This window comes from Thermobia domestica, chromosome 8 (assembly GCF_964235325.1).
Source record: "Thermobia domestica chromosome 8, izTheDome1.hap1.1, whole genome shotgun sequence".
Lineage (NCBI taxonomy): Eukaryota > Metazoa > Arthropoda > Insecta > Zygentoma > Lepismatidae > Thermobia > Thermobia domestica.
This window is the reverse complement of record NC_137461.1, coordinates 182429205-182447884: the sequence shown is the minus strand read 5'-3', so window position 1 is coordinate 182447884 and position 18680 is coordinate 182429205. Positions and strand designations below refer to the sequence as shown.

General features: G+C 37.2%; 1 protein-coding gene across 6 annotated transcripts in view; it reads left to right on the top strand.

Moving 5' to 3' along the window:
* The window catches only part of LOC145693363 (juvenile hormone esterase-like), a 1331986-nt gene that overhangs the window by 881392 nt on the left and 431914 nt on the right, over positions 1-18680 (top strand). For all 6 annotated transcript variants that reach the window (XM_081769289.1, XM_081769291.1, XM_081769293.1 and 3 more), the window contains one exon: positions 1945-2037. In XM_081769289.1, the coding sequence (XP_081625415.1) occupies positions 1945-2037 (93 nt within the window). The remainder of the gene's footprint in view (positions 1-1944; positions 2038-18680) is intronic.

Here is an 18680-nt window from a genome sequence, read left to right as displayed (position 1 = left end):
AAGACGTAGTTGCAAGCGTCTCCTTAATATTCTTCACACAGACGGTTGCACTGTACAGGTTCTGTCTTTATTAAAACAAAAAGGTTTCTGCTCTCTAGTCTCCATCTTTGCTACTTGCTCTTTCTAACGGCAGACAGAAGAAACAACGCATGTACATGCGTGCGTACAAAACTGTTTGAGCTGCTCTTTCATTTGATATAATATTTATAGTTGTAAGTTAATTGTAATAGATACTACAAAGTTTCAAAACCCTAATATTAATTTTGAAACACCCTGCATTACTTCAAATTGAGTCATCCTATATTCAGGTCCTAGTCAATTTGTCGCCTCGTGCAATGGCATAATTTGTCGCCTCCCCCTTTCTCCAGAAAGAACAAATCTTAGAAGTCATGATTTTAAGTATGCTACTCCAGCATGAACAACAAAGGTGAGGGTAAGTGCAGTCGCGCTCAGAAAGGCTTAAATACTTACTAAAAATGCAATTCCGTTGTGTCTGTTTTTTTTCTTTAAATGTTAATCTATTATGATAGTGAAAGATAAAGCAAACACACCTGCAGAGGAAAGATGGTAATCCTTTTTATAGAATTCACTATCGAGCTTCAATCTCGATGTATCAGTTTGCAATTGCAGTGCAACTAGCTCTTTTATCTTTATTTCTTGATTTTTCTTCTACATCTTCTAACATTTTTTTTTAAAAAAAAAAACTTGTTTCTATCTTCAATGATAAGGAACTTGCTTTTGACAAAAACAAGATTACTTTCATACCAAAACTGTGATAACTTACTAAATGGAACAGATATTCACTAATATTCGAGAATTGAATTCTTGCATTTGACAACAATCAAGCAATTTGTGCTCGGATTTATTCGACCATTTGCTTTAGCATTGTCCATGTGGCCTTAAACTAATGCAACCTAAACATAATTTATGAATGTTGTATTCAAATAAAAGGTCAGCTTAGTAAATGTAACTATCATCATCATGAAGTCTGTTTCCAACAAGAAATATTTAATTTAAATAATATACTTATAACAGACTTTGTCGGACCATCCAAGCTTGCCGTTCCACGCAAATGCACGTGTTGCATATATACAGTGGCGTATTTAGGGGGGCTTCCGGGCTTAAGCCCCCCCCCCCCCCGAAATCTTACTATAGTAAAGTATATGAAATATCTTGCAGAATTTTCACATTTTCAGGCAAATGCCCCCGAAAGTTAGCAAAGCCTCTCCCGAAACAAAATCGTAAATACGCCACTGCATATGTGGTAGAGCCGGCTCTGCATATCATATATATCTAGTCGACAAATTATTTATATATGACATTTAGAAAAATACAATAAGGCAAATTAGTATTAGTTTTTATCTTTAGTCAAATTATTGGAATTTTATACTGTTCGTGACATTATTTTCGTACTTATTAAAGGCCTGCATTCACGAAAAAACAAAATTCCATTTCTACTTTTATTTCTTAGTTGATATTGATGAAAACTACTGAAACCCGAATTGTTAATAGGTATGGTATTCATGTAAATTTGAAAAATATTTGTAGCGTATCAGTATCTAGCGTTTATGTTGCATTTTACGGTGATTACACCTACATAAAAATATTTCATACTTAAATAGACGTAAGATGCATTACAAATGACTATTTGAAAAAAAACGAAATTTAGAAGAAAAACGAGAGGCAATGTTTTTTTTTTTAAAAAAAACGTACATTTCTGAAAAAATACGAACCGTTTTTTTTTTCTATTTACAACACTAGTCACAGATAACGCAAATGAACTATCCCACTCTTCATTTCCTTCTGTTCCTCTTCTAACGGGCTGCAATTATGGTTTTCTGTGTAAGTTAGCTTAGAGAATTGAGGTGTCGCTATTTTTTCTTTACAGAGTGAATAACAATTAGTTCAATATGTGAAATGTAGTGACAGATATTTTCTTTGCAGGGGTATTTGCTGATTACCTGGAAATAAATAATTTAAAAGATGACAAACATTTTCTGCAAGATGAATTCGTAGAAGCTCTATTAAGAAGTGGAGGCAAGTAATGTTCTTCACGCATATTATAGTTTCTATATATTGTTGTGATATTCAGTTTAGTGTAAGATCGGATCTGAGTTTTGACTCAAAAAGTGATAGATCAACTTGCAATAGTGTTAAAATATTTTGAGGAGTGTAACCAGGAGTTTTAAATAGTGAAAATTGTGAAGTCTGTTTCGAAATCTGTTGGGTATTGGTGAAATAAACTGCCATACACCGTCATGGATTAACGAAACGTTACGACTCACAATTCCATTTCGCAGTTTTCAACAATGAAGAGTTTATAAACAGTACTTTTAACAGCATTTTAAATCGATTTTAAAATGGGATAAAATTCAACGCTTTCAAACAAATTGATGATGAATATCGACAAGACTAGCGAAGTATTACCACTTGAAGCCAGTGGCGGCTAATGTTAGTATTGCAGCGTTGCGCAACGACCAAAGTATTTCAAGAAAAAAAATATTATTAGCAATAGTAGTAAAGAACAGAAAAAATATTTTCTAATACTCCCATATATACTTTAAATAACATATTTTTTACCTTCTGTAACTGTGCGTTTCGTTAATCCGTTTTAAAAAAGCGAAAAATACTCCGTAGCAGTCTCTAATTTATATTGTGTTCCAGCGAGCGTACAACGACCAGATTCCTTCAGCGCGGGAATTGGAGCGAATGTTAAGTCTCCTTTCCCCTATCTCAGAAGTTAAAGGGTCTGGTCGTTGCAGTGCTTCTGCAACACAGCACGGTTTCCAGTGAATGAGAAGGTTTTTCGCGCTAAATAAGCTTTCTGAATTTTATTTCACTAGCAATTAACAAATGGAATTTGTTTTTATGCATTCATATTTTTAAATTACGGTACTTATACGGAAGCAAATCAATATAATTACAATTTTAAAAAGTGATAGCAGAATTACAAAATGAGAAAGAAAATATGTAGTAGAGAAGAAATCAAAAGAAAGTAGATCCGCATTTACAAGTTAATTCTTAGCTTATATAGATAAAGAAAGTATCTTCTACAGTAATTTGTGAGCCAAATATTAATAAGTCAATACGTAGACCCCCCGTATGGATAGTATTTTAGCATATTCATATTTCTTTTATAAAATAAGTATATTTTGTACTCTTGATAAAACTGTATGATGGGGAACGCTATATTGAATTTGGGACTAGTTAGCAATGCTCAGGGGCGTAGCCACGAGGGGGGTTCACCGGGTCCTGACCTCCCAAAAATTTTGAAACTTGACTAACATTTGTAGACTTTTCTAACGAGCTATACTTCTTTAACAGAGAAATGATTCATATAGGCTAATTATTTTATTTTACGCCTCATCATGTACTCTTTCTTTTCTTAGGTAACAGTAATTAAGAATTACTTATCTTATCGGGTACAGTATAAGACAGGTTCAATATTACGTAAACGTATTGGACCTCCCTCAAATACTTTGGACTCCTCCCAGCTAACATGCTGTTCCTACATCTGGCGGGTTTCATGGTTGCTTTACAGAACGTATGACATTCATAAGCATTGTTTTGCCTCATGTGGAAGTATTTTGTGTTCATCGTGCATTGCGTAACAACCAACTGATGATTTGGAATGTAGTTTTTTTCTTTTACACACACACACACACGTGTGTGTGTGATGTATGAATAGGGTTACCAACTCTGTAAAATAAAAAAACCCGGCACTTCCTCAAAATTCTCTAAGATATAGGTCTCAGCGTGAAGGATCTCTGTTCGGACCTATCCATGGAAAGGAAATGTACTATCGTGAACTAAAGTGCATTAACTGATATATTCTGTGTTAACTTAGAACATTCACTAATAAGCTTAATAGATACATTGTGCTGTAAATGAGAAACTGAAATTGATCACTCGGCATTGATCAATTTATTGTATTTACCAGTAACTACCATTTCTTTAAAATTATCGAAACAGATTAACAAAAGTATAATAATCTTTACGTGACATTTTTGGATTTGGAAAATGAAATTCACTCTTTAAACATATAGTCCTACTTCAACTATAGGGAATTGCTTTAAGAAGTCCTTTTCCAATCTTAATAAATGTATAAAATTCCTTGAAAGTAAATTTCAAATTTTCCTTGATACAGTCCCTGTCATCTTTCTAAAATTTTCTAAACAGGTGAACAAAATATATTAATCGTTGATTGGTGGTGAAAGGTAACAGTTTTGAGTTTACAGAATGACAGCTATTTTTCAATATCTATACTTCGAACTAGATACAAATTAAAAAAAAACGGTTATAAAGGGGCTGGTGAGGAGTTTGTACCCGTGGCGACCGGAAAAACTGGAAATTTTTCCGAATTTTATCGCATGTGAGTCTCTACGATAGGCAAATTTCTTCAGAAATGTGCCTATTGCAGAGAGAGAGAGAGATGCTTCCGGAACTGAGAGTGTGCTGCTTCCATTCAAATCAACGAGATGACAAATAAACGCTTACACAATAAGAATGCCAAATACAAACAGCCATAAAACAGCAAAGTAGTAATTGCAAGCGTTATCACCTAAGGTTCCAAAATCCGAACAACATATCACTAATATCCAAATGCCAAAATATTGTGACTTACACATTTATTCTTCCGTATGGCACTGTTCTGTGCAATGAATACATACTGTTATTGTTAGTAAAGAACCCGTGAAGGGTACAGTGCGGCCTTTACGTAAGGCGCCCTTGCGAAACCACATCAAACATAAACAGCTCTATTTATTATTCTATATAGCACAGTTCTGTACAATAAAAACATACTGATACTGACACTGTTACTGATAAAGTATCCGTGAAGGGTACAGTGCGCCCTGCGAAACATCACATTATAGATAAGTGGTTTCAGTTGTTCTTCTGTATACCAGTTTAGTAAATTCATATAGTGGCTGTTGGTAAAGAACCTGTGAAGGGTACAGTGCGCCCTTCTAAAGGCGATCTGCAAAATATCACATTATATATATTTTTAAAAATTCTTCAGGATACCAGTTTTGTATTATACATTCATACAGTTGCTATTGGCAGAGAACAGGTAAAGAGTACAATCACTTTACAAAAATTATATGTAAAGCCAGTAAAGCAATTAATATGTAGGTCCATTTGGTATAGGAGTTTCCACGCTGCCCCAAAAAACGGCGCAATCGATATGGGGTACTTTAAACAATCCGAGTTTTTTAAGCTCTTTATTTACAAATTTGATTGTTCTTGTGTGTTTTAGAGCAGTGTTCAAATAATCAGTGCTTATTGTCTTTCTAAAATATAACTATATAGATTTATTTTATTTCTATACCTTCATTTTATTTGACAAAAAATTATAACAAGAACTAAAAAGAACTTATTGTTTCTCTAGTACAGACGTTTTTACAGTTTAGCTATTTGTTACTGAACAAATTTGACGGTTTTAATATATAAAATGGCGCTCGTATATATATACAGGGTATAAGTTAGTTAATATAACAAACGTCGGGAATTGATTCCTGATACCGAGAGTAAACGAAACGTATCGGCTACATCAACCTGGGTGTAAAAGTGTCTTATGTTGGCGCCTTAATCACCCGAAAATTTGTCAGAAAAATGTAGAAACAGCCCTAACTCAAGAACAAAATGTCGGATCAAAGTCGCGTAAAGTCGGATCGAAGTCGGTTGTGTTTAAGTAAAATTGATTGTGTTAATCTGTACGTGGCTGCGGAATAGCAGATTACTCTGTCCACGAGCTGGCTGATTTACACCTCATTTATGGAGAGGTAAGGGAAAATAGCTCAGAAGCGAGGTGTTTATGTCGTGACTGTCGCCCTCAAAGCAGAGTAACTTTCCCTGTATTTTTCCACGCCTCCATATTCGCCTTCGAGAGATAGGGTCTCTTCAATTTCCCCTACGTGAAATCGGAGGAAATCGCACCATATGGACAGTTGAATTTGAAGACAGCATACTGGAATGATCAGAAGAAGTCCTGAAACTAGCAATAGCCATGTGTAGGGCGCAAAAATTCACATGCAACTCTACTGAACGATCAGCAGCAAAGATTGTGTGAGCGTGCAGTGCGGTATAGTGGATATTTTTTGGTAGACCCTTATTTATTATTAGCTCGCCTGTGTGGTAGTACATATCTTTTATTTTTATGTAATTTTCTTCCAAAATTGTTAAAACATGTGCACTTGAACATAAAACAGCAAATGTGATTCAGCATGACAGTGCATCTGCACATTTTGACAGGAATATGCTGATATTCCTGAATTAAACATTCCCAAATCGTTAGATTGGGAGAGAAGGACCTCGTTCACCCTACCTCACGCCCCTTGATTTCTTTTTCTTGGGGGAGGGTTATGAAACGGCTTTTGTATGCAACACTAGCCACGACAGCCGAAGAACTTGTTGCTCGATTTAATATAGCTGCGCCAGTAATATCTGAAATATCAAGTGTGTTTGACCGCACGCGGAAAAATTTCCTTCTGCGATGTAATCTTTGCAAGCGGTGAACGGTCAGCAATATCAGACTGTGAACTGTTAGCCTCTACAGCTGTCTCGTGTATACATACTGCATTGCACAAATACTGTACAAGGTAGCCCTGAGTATTTCACAGTTATCCTACTTTGTACGAAACAGAGTAAATCGGCAGTTTGAAACTGTATTTCTTTGCATCATTGTGCAACACGCGCAACAGCTTGTATTTCGTCGAGTTTCATTGCTTCTCTGCTCAAAATTATTATCTTCCTCAGAATTACGTATTACGAGGAGGAAATCTTTCAATGTAGCTTACTTTGGCCCAAAATTGTATTTACATAATTTGTGCAAACCACTGTTGTCATATAAAGAATCTCTTGTACTGTCGTTTATCATACCTGACCTGTGCCGCTTGACTGTCTTATGCACAGTCGTTATAAACCTAATCTGGCTCGAAGTTATTTTTTCCATTTTTACACACTCTTCACTTGGACAGGAAGCTGTTCATTTCTTATCCGTTACCATTATCCTGGAAGATATAACTGTAATAGCCTACGTTAAATATTTCTTTTCATTCTAATTCTTCCGATAGTTTATTCTCTGCTGAGACAAAATAGATCAATCACATGCGTGTATCTCTCTTTCTTTCTATTTCTAATTTGTTCAAATTTGAACGATGTACTATTACTTTTGATTGTTTAAATCTTGTACATGATTGCTCTTCATTTTCCTCATTCAACGTTTGATAAAATACTCAAAGAAATATTCCAGTTGCACCGCCTCTGTACTACATCCAATTGTACACTAATGGAATCTAGACTAAAAATAATGGACAATTTCTTTGTCCAATTTTGAAATTTTCGGGGAGTCATAGCTCCAAGGCATTTCTATACCCAGGTTGGCCTATACTTTTCATTTGACCTCGGGAGCAGGAATCGCCTCCCGACGTTTACTACATTGATTAAGTTACACACATACATACACACACACACACACACACACACACACACATATATATATATATATATATATATATATATATATATATATATATATATATATATATATATATATATATACGTATTAACATTTGTATGAGCGCCCTTTTGGTAGGCTTGTGCACCGCCCTCGTCAGTATCCCAGCACGGGCCTGGGTACCACGCCTAAAATTATCAAGTGGCGGTGTTACAGTGTGGAGCATTCACGACTCTGGTGTAAAGTGTCCAGCGTTCGATTCCCGCTCTAGTCAATTTGTTTTTGCTTTTTACCAATAAAGTAGTCATTTATAACTACAAGTAAAATATTAATTCACTATATGTTCATATACTCTAAACGATAGGAATGTTCAAATCAGTTGTAAAACTTTTCAATGTTTTATGTGAACTAGATACAGAATATAACCTATTTCATAAATATATTGATATCACTAGCTGCATTACGGTTACCACAGTCGTTGTGTCCGAAGTTTCGTGTCTATATCTGTGGACAGTGTGCGAATTGCAAGGAGGATGAAGAGGAAATCCGCTAGGAAATACTGGATGAATGGTATAGCCAAATGGGATTTCCGAATTATCCCCCTTGCAATTCGCACTCTGTCCACAGATATAGACACGAATCGTGAAGAAAATTTTTCATTTAACGACTTTACGAAATAGGCTATATTTGTATCTAGTTTACAAGAAACATTGAAAAGTTTTACAACTGATTTGAAAATTCCTATTATTTCATGCATTATAAACATATGATGAATTAATATTTTACTTGTAGTTATTAATGACTACTTTATTGGTAAAAGCAAAAACAAGTTGACTCGAGCGGGAATCGAACTTGCGATCCTTTACGCGTGAATGGTGAATGCTCCACACACTGCCACACCGTCACTTGGTAATTTTAGGCGTCGTATCATACATACAGCGACTCGAAACGTTAAGACGCATTTTCTAGGCTATTTCTGGTTATTCCGCTCTCCCAGTTTGTAATATTAACACTTTAAATATGGACTACTACCTCGCGAAAGTTCATTTAACAAAGTCTGCTTTTTCCTTGTAAGATATAGTCATCTCAGGTAATTAAATAGAAACAAATGCCAAAAAAGAAAAAAGAAAATAGAGACCCTAAAAGTAAAACGTAGACATATTCACCACTGTTCAGAGGATGCTATATAGAATGCAATAAGCAAAGTGTGTTGGTGGGTCGTAGTGAGTCTGTAGGTTATGGTGGATCGCTGGTTTATGGTGAGTCACGATGGGTGGAGGATTCCAGTGGGTCACATCCTGTTGTCCCACGACCCACTAACCGAGTTACACATCTTGACCCACATGTCTCACTTGACACAAGACTCACTTCAATTCTGGTGAGAGGTTTCCAATTCAGCATGGGAGAGACAATATAGGCTTTGTTAAATCCGAGACGAGACGAGACAATGTCCTTGTCTAGACTCATAGCGTTTTAAATGTCTCGAAAGCATTCCATAGCTCCCTCTTGTCCGATTATCAATTCTAACTTGTAAACTTCGTTACATTTCCAAATCGCATGGCATTTTACTTCTACGAAAGGAGACAAGGTTTACGAAAGAAAATTAGACGAAAGGAGACAAGATAACAACTTGTCTCCTTTCGGAAACAAGATGACACTGGAATAGCCACGAGACGAGACACAGGCTTCGTCTCGCATCGCTTAAATTAGACAATTTAACTTGAGGAGAAGAAACAGGCAATCATGTTTTGTCTAGTGCATCATAATAATTTCTTTTCTAAAGTCCTGTTTTCATTTCATTATCAAATTATTTCTCGATGTCCGACATTGCATCATGTTTCATTGACCGTCACGGTTCCGGAACCATAGGTGATAATGCTTGCAATTATCACTTTGATGTTTTATAGTTGTTTGTATTCTGCATTCTCATTATATAAGCATCTATTTGTCAACTCGTTTATTTTAATGGAAGCACCTCACTCTCAGTGCCGGGAACATCCCTCTCTCTCTCTTTCTTTCTCTCTCTCTCTCTTTCCGTTTCAGAGGTGAAGATAGACAAAAGGGCAAAATTGCATAGAAATTTTACGGCATTTCTGGCAAGATGATCTCTGCAATAGGCACATTTCTGAAGAAATTTGCCTCTCGTAGAGACTCACATGTGCGAAATTCGGGAAAATTTGCAGTTTTTGAGATTACCACCCTTTGATACATACCCCTAATTAAATATACCTGCTTCCTCGTTTTCAACGTTTTACTTCTCTAATAAATTTCACCGAAATTTTAAACTCTTTTTCACTTAACGTATTAAACGGATAATACGTTCTCTTTCACCACCTCTCATGTACTCTATGCATTATTTTTAAAAACCTAAAAAAATATATACTCCTTGGAGCAATTCGAACCGCCGTCCTTTGGATTTGTAATCTAGCGCCTTAACCACTACACGAAGATCGTTGCTTGGTAAACGTTTAGTTGTTTGAATATATGTTCGCATTTGTATTTTATGTTCCCACTTCGACAATTTCTACATTCTTTTTCTCCGCTTTCTCAGTACTGATCTAATACTCATATTCTCGATGGTTAGAATGCAGGAATGTAGTGGCTAAGACGCTAGATTGAAAATACAAAGGTCGTAAGTTCGAATCCACTACAAGTAGGATGATTCTTAATAATGCATACAGCACGTGAGAGGTGGTAACAGAGAGCGTATAACCCGTTTGAGATATTAAGTGAAAACTTGGTAGAAATTCCACTGACATTTATTAGCGAAGTGATACAATGAAAATGAGGAAGCAAGTATATCTAATCAGGGCTATGAATCAGATGGCTGCGATCAATAAAACGAATTCTTTCCGAATAAACGATGAGTCTCTACAATAGGCAAACTTCTTCAGAAATGTGCCTATTACAGAGACCATCATATTCCATCGATTGCGCTAGCCAAAGTTAGTTTACCAATAACAAATGGTGTAGTGTTTTTTTCTTTAGAACGATAAATTAAAAAGTGCATACTGCAGATGAACGAAGTGTTTCGAATGTCCTAGTAATTTCCTTGCCCTTTACCAATTAACATGCGTAAGTCGTATATATCATGATACAAGTGTTTGCGTCCACTTTCTTAAGGATTGCTCATTTAGTATGAGAAGTCACTCTTTGATTCTTCACGATTGCTTTGAAAATAAAATAACTTGAAAAGGATTTGAAGCTATATCGATTAGTTGTATTATTCACAAGTCCAGCACTTCACCCCTACATTATCTTCTCATGCAAAATCATAAGCTAAATATTGCTAAGTTCAACCCTGATGTTTGGAACGATCCGATAATGTTCCTGTAATGATATTCCCACCAAAGTGCATGCCGAAGTTAATTTATTCGATGATCTGAAGACAATTTAGTGCCCATTAATAAACTAAATAACATAGAACGGAGTAAAATTGCAGAAATGATATCGTATTATACAGCAATTTCGCCGTGCAAGTTCAATAGTATAATAATAATAATAATAATAATAATAATAATAATAATAATAATAATAATAATAATAATAATAGTAATAATATTAATAATATCAACATTATTATTATTATTATTAATAACTTTTCATCAGTCCTGTGCGCAAAGTGAGAACTAAATCAATCACATGTCTAGTCAAGGTAAGGAGAAAAGCCTAAACTGAATAAGACACTGAAGCGGGTCAGAAGCTAGGAATAAAAATAGTGCATGGTGTAAATAAAGGACTACACGGACAGAGAAATCCACAAAGAGCAGGTAAACGGAGAAAAAAGAGTAGAAATTGTTGAAGTGGAAACATAAAATACAAATACGAATAGGGATGGACACGAGTCGAGTCAAAGGTAATTTTCTTGATTTCCGAGCCAGGTCGCTCTTTTTGAGGTCGAGTTTCGAGTTGAGTCCAGTTTGATAATGGCTCGCTCGCTCGTTTAGCTCGTTTTAACTCGTTTTGAAATAATGGCCTGATTAGAATGGAAAGCGAAAGCCATGAGAAATGTAAGCAGTAATGTGGAATACTGTTAGTGTTGCTCACTACATTGGTGTATCTCGTCTCGTAATTTTAGTGTATCTCCTCTAGATAACGAGAGAACAAAAGTTATTATTATTATTATTATTACGAGTCAGCCTCAAATGTCGTAATCACCAATATAAATATATACTGTAGTTCTTAAAATCATGGATGAGACATGTACGGTCGAATTCTTGAGCCCAAGGAGAAGACCAACTCGGCTAGTGATATCAACCGGCTCGGCTTATATCAACTGAGCGAAATTATTATATCAATTGAGCCGATGGCTCGAGCTTTCTTGGTTGGGATGGGTCACCTACTCGGCTCATGTGAATCGGTTAGAGCCAGCTAAGTTGAAACTAGTCCATTGGCACGTTTCAACTCAGCTCAACTAAGCCGATGGCTCAAATCGGCTCGGTTGGGTGAGCTTTCGGTTCGGTAGTGAATGAGCTATAAGCCGAGCCGTTGAGAGGCCTAAACCCGGTCCCAGCTGTTTTGAACATGTTTGGCTGAAGCTTATAACTTTTAACAATTTTTGGCTCGAGCCCGAATACTTGCCCTTTCGGAACTCAAACTCAAAACGTGACCGATGTCCTTGTGTCCTGAAGACCTCTCGACGACCGAGATCGACAGTCAATTAGCTATTACTATTCAGATACAAACCGTAATATCTTTTAAAGATTATATACAGTGTTCATATAATAATAATAGTAATAATAATAATAATAAAAATAATAATAATGTCACTGAAACTTTTAAACTTGTCCTAAAATTTGGCAAAACTTACTTAAAAGTAGAGATTTCGGGGAAACGGTTCCGTAACTTCAAGACACACCTCTGCAACTACCAAAATTTTAAACCAGAGCGTTCCACTGAAGTTTCATGTAGAAAATATTCTACTGTATGTTTTAAGGAAAATAACTGTTATAAATTTAACTGAATATCACGCAACAGTAACGCATATAATAAACTAATTTTTAGGATATGCAGAGGTAAATATAAGCTTTGCTACAAAAATAACTACACAAACCGTAATTCAATGAGTTCTGAAATACAATGTAACGAAATAGTCTATGAGATTCAGTCTACAGAGCAATTGTTACTTAAAGAATGGTCATATACTATTTTGAGAATCGAGAAAAGACGGGAAATGTTTACGATATTTTTCGTCTCTTGTCGATTCTCATCTCCAAAGCGAGACGAACATTTTGAGTTAGCTTTGTCCAGTCTCGAATGTAAAATGTTAATTCTCATTTTCTTTTGTTTGTTTTAGAAACGAGATGAGAAATTCTTCTTTTCGTGGGCAACATTAAACCAAACCGAAATATTATTTCCAAATGTCTCGTTTCTGCTTGTAATGGTGTGATCTGAGCGATAATTAGCTCCTAGCTTTTAATCTTCTACGAGATAACAATAATTATTTTAGTTTATTATTATTTCTATTATTATTCCTGAAGATTTGATAGTTCATAGGGATGCGCACGAGACAAAATTTGTGGCTGTCTCGACTCGAAAATGTGCTGTAAAAGTCTTGTTTCGACTCGAAAATTATATATTTTGAAATTGGGAGAGCCGTGTCTCGACACGAATTTTGTCAAGATAACTCTGTCTCGACTCGTCCCGTGCGCATCCCTAACAGTTCAAGTATTGAAACATCCGAGTATTCAGATATCTGAATATAATAAAATGTATGTCATCGCAGATCAATTGCCATCAAAAATCCTAAAGTAAAAAAAAAATTCGACGTGGACTCGCACAAGCACCTTGACCACTGAACCGCGATCCCTACACGGTAAACGATTCGTCTTTAGTCTGGTTACGTTAGGTTTCTTTGTCTCTGCTTACAAACTTGTATGTTATATTTCTTCGATTCAAAATGTCTTTCGTATTTCGTTTATGATGTCGGCAAAGTTTACATTAATAACTTGAGTTGTTTTTAAACCGTTAGTTCACAAGTTTGTTTTTTCTTCACACGAAACTATAGACATGACAGATTGAATTCTCATACTCTGCATTTCTTTGTAAGCAGTCGCCATTACCTGGTCAAAGACTTATTTCCGCCACGATTCATATTAACCAAAATAAATTCATTTTTCGGAAGTGGAATTTTCACTTTCCGCCTTTCGCAAAATTATGGAATTCAGTTAAACTCCGGAATTCAGGAGAACTTCGGAACTCGGAAAGACTTCGGAATTTAGAAAATTCCGGAATTGAGAAAACCGGATTTCGAAAAGAATCCGAATTTTTTCGAATTCCGGAATGTTAACGGAATGTTTTCCGAATGTCAGAAATTTCTAAATTCCGAATTTTTCCGAATTCCGAAGTTTTTCCAAAATCGGAATTTCCCGAACTAGGGATTTTGTCCGGTTTTGCTTTCGGTAGTCCGGAAAGTTAAAATTACGGAATCGGCCATCCCTAGTTTATACACAACTTTTCAGAACACTAAGCTAGTAGCTGTCTACAAACAAAAAAGTAATGCAAAGCATTTTGTATCCTGCAATACGTCATGTATTAAAATCCGACAGGAGTTTCAGCATCTAACCAGAAATTGCATGTATCTAGCCACTTTAAGCTGAGGTATGAAGAATTGAATTGTGTCTTATCTTTTTGTGCCTTATACAACCCTGCAAACCACTGAATATCTAAACGGCTTTCGTTAAATCCAAGTTGTAGTAATCACAGTTTCATTCATTTGTTACTATACGATCGTGTTACTAAAGCTTATTATATGATAGCGTTAGTAAGTCTTCCTCTGCTCTCCCGTAAAGTTGCGATACGATCTACTACATGATACAGAACGAATTATCAATTTAACCAAGTTGTTGTATTACTACACATCTTCCTCCTCTGTCAACTTATGGTCGATCTCGTTGATCGCGACATATTTGTTTTTTATACCCCTTTCCTCGTTTACTGAACTAAACAGTAACTATTCTGAATTATACTACTGCATATGCCTCGTAGATAAATATTTCTGATGCCAATAGTTTTCGTTATGTCCAAGGAATGTTCTTTTTCTTATTCCCAGCATGACCCTTTTATTACATTATATGAAGAGCATGCAGGTCTAAATACCTCATGTATTACAGAGAATGTAGGTTTAACTCTTCCAGAAAAGAAGGAACACGTGATCATAGTATACAACCCACAGAGGTGATAGCTGGCAATACAGTGGTCGTAATCCCTAACGACACAGGTGGTGAGCGGTGCCCTCCCCGCTGGTCTAGAGGCTAGCACGTGCGCCTTTGGTGTACGGTATCCCGGGTTCGATTCCCGGCGGGAGAGCATTTATGATTTTTAGATGTCCTCGATTTCTGTGTTCGTGTCCCTGTCGCTACAAGTTATTAGAAAAAGCAAGTTAAACGAGTGAAGCAAGTAAAATTTGCAATAAGTAAGTTACTGAAACACGTTCGGTGAGTCAGTTTTAAAAAAGTGGACAAAACATGCGTGTTCGAATCTATCTCGGCTTGACTTTTTAACCATTTGAGAGAAAGTATTGTTTCTTTTCGCTACATGTAGTCACTCTTTTCGTGTTTTTCGCCGTCTTTCACAGTTAAAGTAACTGGCTATTCTTATTCTTTCTACGAATGATGGATCTTCTCTTTGGTTTCATGTCAAACATGCACACGTAATGAAAAGACGCTGTTGATAATAATAATAATAATAATAATAATATTAATAATAATAATAATAATAATAATAAGAAGAAGAAGAAGAAGATGATGAAGAAGAAGAAATATTAGTAGCTAACTCGTGTGTGTATTTCGACAATATAATTTTATATTATTATGTGGAAATAAGTAAGGCTGGCTAGCACCCCACTAAATTTTTCGATGCGCCCTATGGGTCCACGGTGTCCAACGTTGGTCCCATCCCACTATCATTTCCTGTTCTCTCGATATAAGTTATCGACATTTTGCCTAAAGGGGGCTCTGCCGTGGCCCCATGACTTCCCATGACAATGACTCTTCTTTCATTTTGCATTGAAATCGCTTATTTTTCTGAGTACTATGAGTGCATACTGTCCAACGTTGCTCCCATTACTCTACAATTTCCCGTTCTCTCGATATAAATTGCTAATATTTTGTTTGTAAGGGAGATATGTCGTACAGTCATTACGTTTGACGAAGAATCGAGGAAGATATTGCCTTGCCACAAATAGCACCTCTTATTGTTATTGTTATTATTATTATTGTTATTATTGTTTTACCTGCCACTAATGTTGCCTACCTTTATTTGCAATGCAATGTGTTACTAAAAAGCAAATCAAGTAACACTCCTCGCCATTCACGCTCCCGAACTCGAAATACATGATTTATAATTCTCTGTGTTAGAGAAAAGCACATTTATTATATTATTCTTTCAAATAACACGTTTTACAAGTTACTTCACTTTCAATGTGTAATTTCATATCATCACTAACAATCATCTTGTTTCGATAGGAAAATATCCCCCCCTCCTGCAAAAGAACAGCCTGACCGTAGCAAAAGGGCGTGAACCTTCTTTAGGTGATTAATCGGGTCCAATATTTCAATAAAAGAGGATAAGTCCCTGCACACAAATATTTCAGTAAAAGAGGAAAAGTTACTCAAGCCTTCTGAATTCCTATTTATGGGATAAATTTGGTTCCCTTGGAACTTTTAAGAATTTGAAGGGCCGCCATTTTGAACATTTTCATCTGATTATTCTGGTTAACAAACTCATCAAGATATTTCAACAGGTAATGTTTGTGCCAAGTTTCGTCTCAACCCGCTGAAAATTACGGTGGTTATGGCATTCTCAAATAGCGTTATATATATATATATATATACAAGGTCTGTATGATAAGTAATGAGACTCGCCGCGCCGCGGCGCGCGTGTCGCTGGAGCGGGTTTGTCGGTGATGGAGGATGTAGGGGGGGGGTCCGAGCAAAGCAACGCACCGCGCGTCAGTTGGCTCCGAGCCTTAGTGGAGCGCGGACAAGCCTTGGACAAAGCCCTTGTGAACATTCTTGTCACGGCGGAAAATCAACAAACATGGAGGGTTCCATCGAACAGCGTTATGCGATCAAATTTTGCGTTCGCCTGGGGAAAACGGCTACTCAGACGCTTTCTCTCATCACGGAGGCCTACAAAGAGGAAGCCCTATCCAAAGCCCAGGTGTTTCGTTGGCACAGTGCGTTCCGGAACGGCCGGGAAAGCGTTGAGGATCTGGAGAGGGCTGGACGCCCGACAACAGTGACTACGGACGAAACTGTGGCAAAAGTGAGGGATCTCCTGAACTCAGACCGTCGATTATCGTTGAGATTGATTGCTGATGAACTCGATATGAACCACACAACAGTGCACAAGATTGTGACGGAACAATTGGGAATGAGAAAAATCTGTGCGAAACTGGTGCCGCGAGTGTTGACTGACGAACAAAAGCAACGACGTGTTGATTGTTGTCAGGAACTGTTGAACCTCATGAACAGTGACCCTAACTTTGAAGATGACGTCATAACAGGTGACGAGTCGTGGGTGTTCCAGTACGACCCTGAAACGAAACGTCAAAGCGCGGAGTGGCACACTCCTGCGTCCCCGCGCCCCAAGAAGGCCAGAATGTCGAAGTCAAAGGTGAAAACAATGTTGATTGTTTTTTTTGACAATGTGGGGGTGGTCCACAAGGAGTTTGTACCCCAAGGACAAGCCGTCAACGCCGCCTTCTACAAACAAGTCCTTGAGAGACTGCACAGGAGCGTCAAGCGGAAAAGACCGGCGATCGCTAGCCGGTGGAAGTTGCATCACGACAATGCCCCTGCCCACACCGCCTTCTTAGTGACCTCCTTTTTGACCCGGATTGGGGTGGAAGTCCTTCCACAACCACCCTACAGCCCAGATGTGAGCCCGGCCGACTTCTTCCTCTTCCCGAAGCTGAAGCCACGCTTGAAAGGAACCCGTTTTGCAGACGTCACAGCCATCCAAGCAGCCGTGACCACATTTCTAAAGGACATGCCGGCTGCTGACTTCCAGGGGGCGTTTGCAGCGTGGAAACATCGATTGCAGAAGTGCATCGACGCAAGAGGAGAGTACTTCGAAAGCTTTTAAGTCCCTGTACAGATCAGATCAATAAAACAATGTTTCCAGACCTGGTCTCATTACTTATCATACAAACCCTGTATATATATATATATATATATATATATATATATATATATATATATATATATATATATATATATATATTCATCCTCACGGCATTGTCAAGGCTCTATATTTGTATTTTACATTTAGAGTTGCAGCCGGGTGTTTCTGACTGCCGTATTTGGTAGCCCGATCATCACCCTTGTTCTTCGCGCGCACAGTCATTCGAAGAACTGAAAATGTACTCTATACACAAACAGTTTATGGTTGTGAACTCGGAAAGCCAGGTACTTCTGCTTGTCAAGGTCAAAAAGTAGGAGAAAAAAGGATGTGTAGAATGTAAAGAGGTTGCAACAGTGACTGATGCTTGTAAGGGGACATATTCATTTGTAGTTCGTGCACATTCCGCCTGTAGCGCTACTGTGGCACAACGTATATTGTAACTGTATAAGTCTTGTACACCGCTAGTAGGTCTATTGGCGTTAGTGACGACCGAAACTATGTTGTCAGTTCTGACTGCGATAAGGCACTGCCGTGCTGCTCTTGCTTTTCTTTTTTCCCCTTTTTCATTTGTGTGACGCCAAACATGTTGTTTTTGCTTGTTGCACGCGCTGAACGGGTTCCTGCGAGCGAAGTATTTAAGAAGTTGACTACATATTCTTGTTTGCGATAGTTTTAAATTGGTTAACTGTTGAAAAATATACGAAAATAAAGCTGTACTTGTTAAGATATATTAGTCGACGACGTAGCTACTGACAGTGTTGATTACAGATTTTCTCGACGAAGAATTTAATTACAATAGAGGTGAAAAGGAGACGTCCATTTAGACAGCCTCCCCTTATCAGACTCAATCGGAAATGGTCTCAATCGTTCGTACACAAATGTGCAGGCGAAATTTTCGTTTGTACACAATTAGGGGCGCCGTCAGAACGAAAACAAAGTGGGGACTGTCTAAATGGAAGCCCCCCACCAACATGTCTTATTCAAGCACAAATTGTCGCAATCATTTGTATATCGTTTATACAGAAACGTGCAGGCGAAATTTTCGATTGTACACAATTAGGGGCGCCACCAGGACGAAAATAAAGGGGGGGCTGTC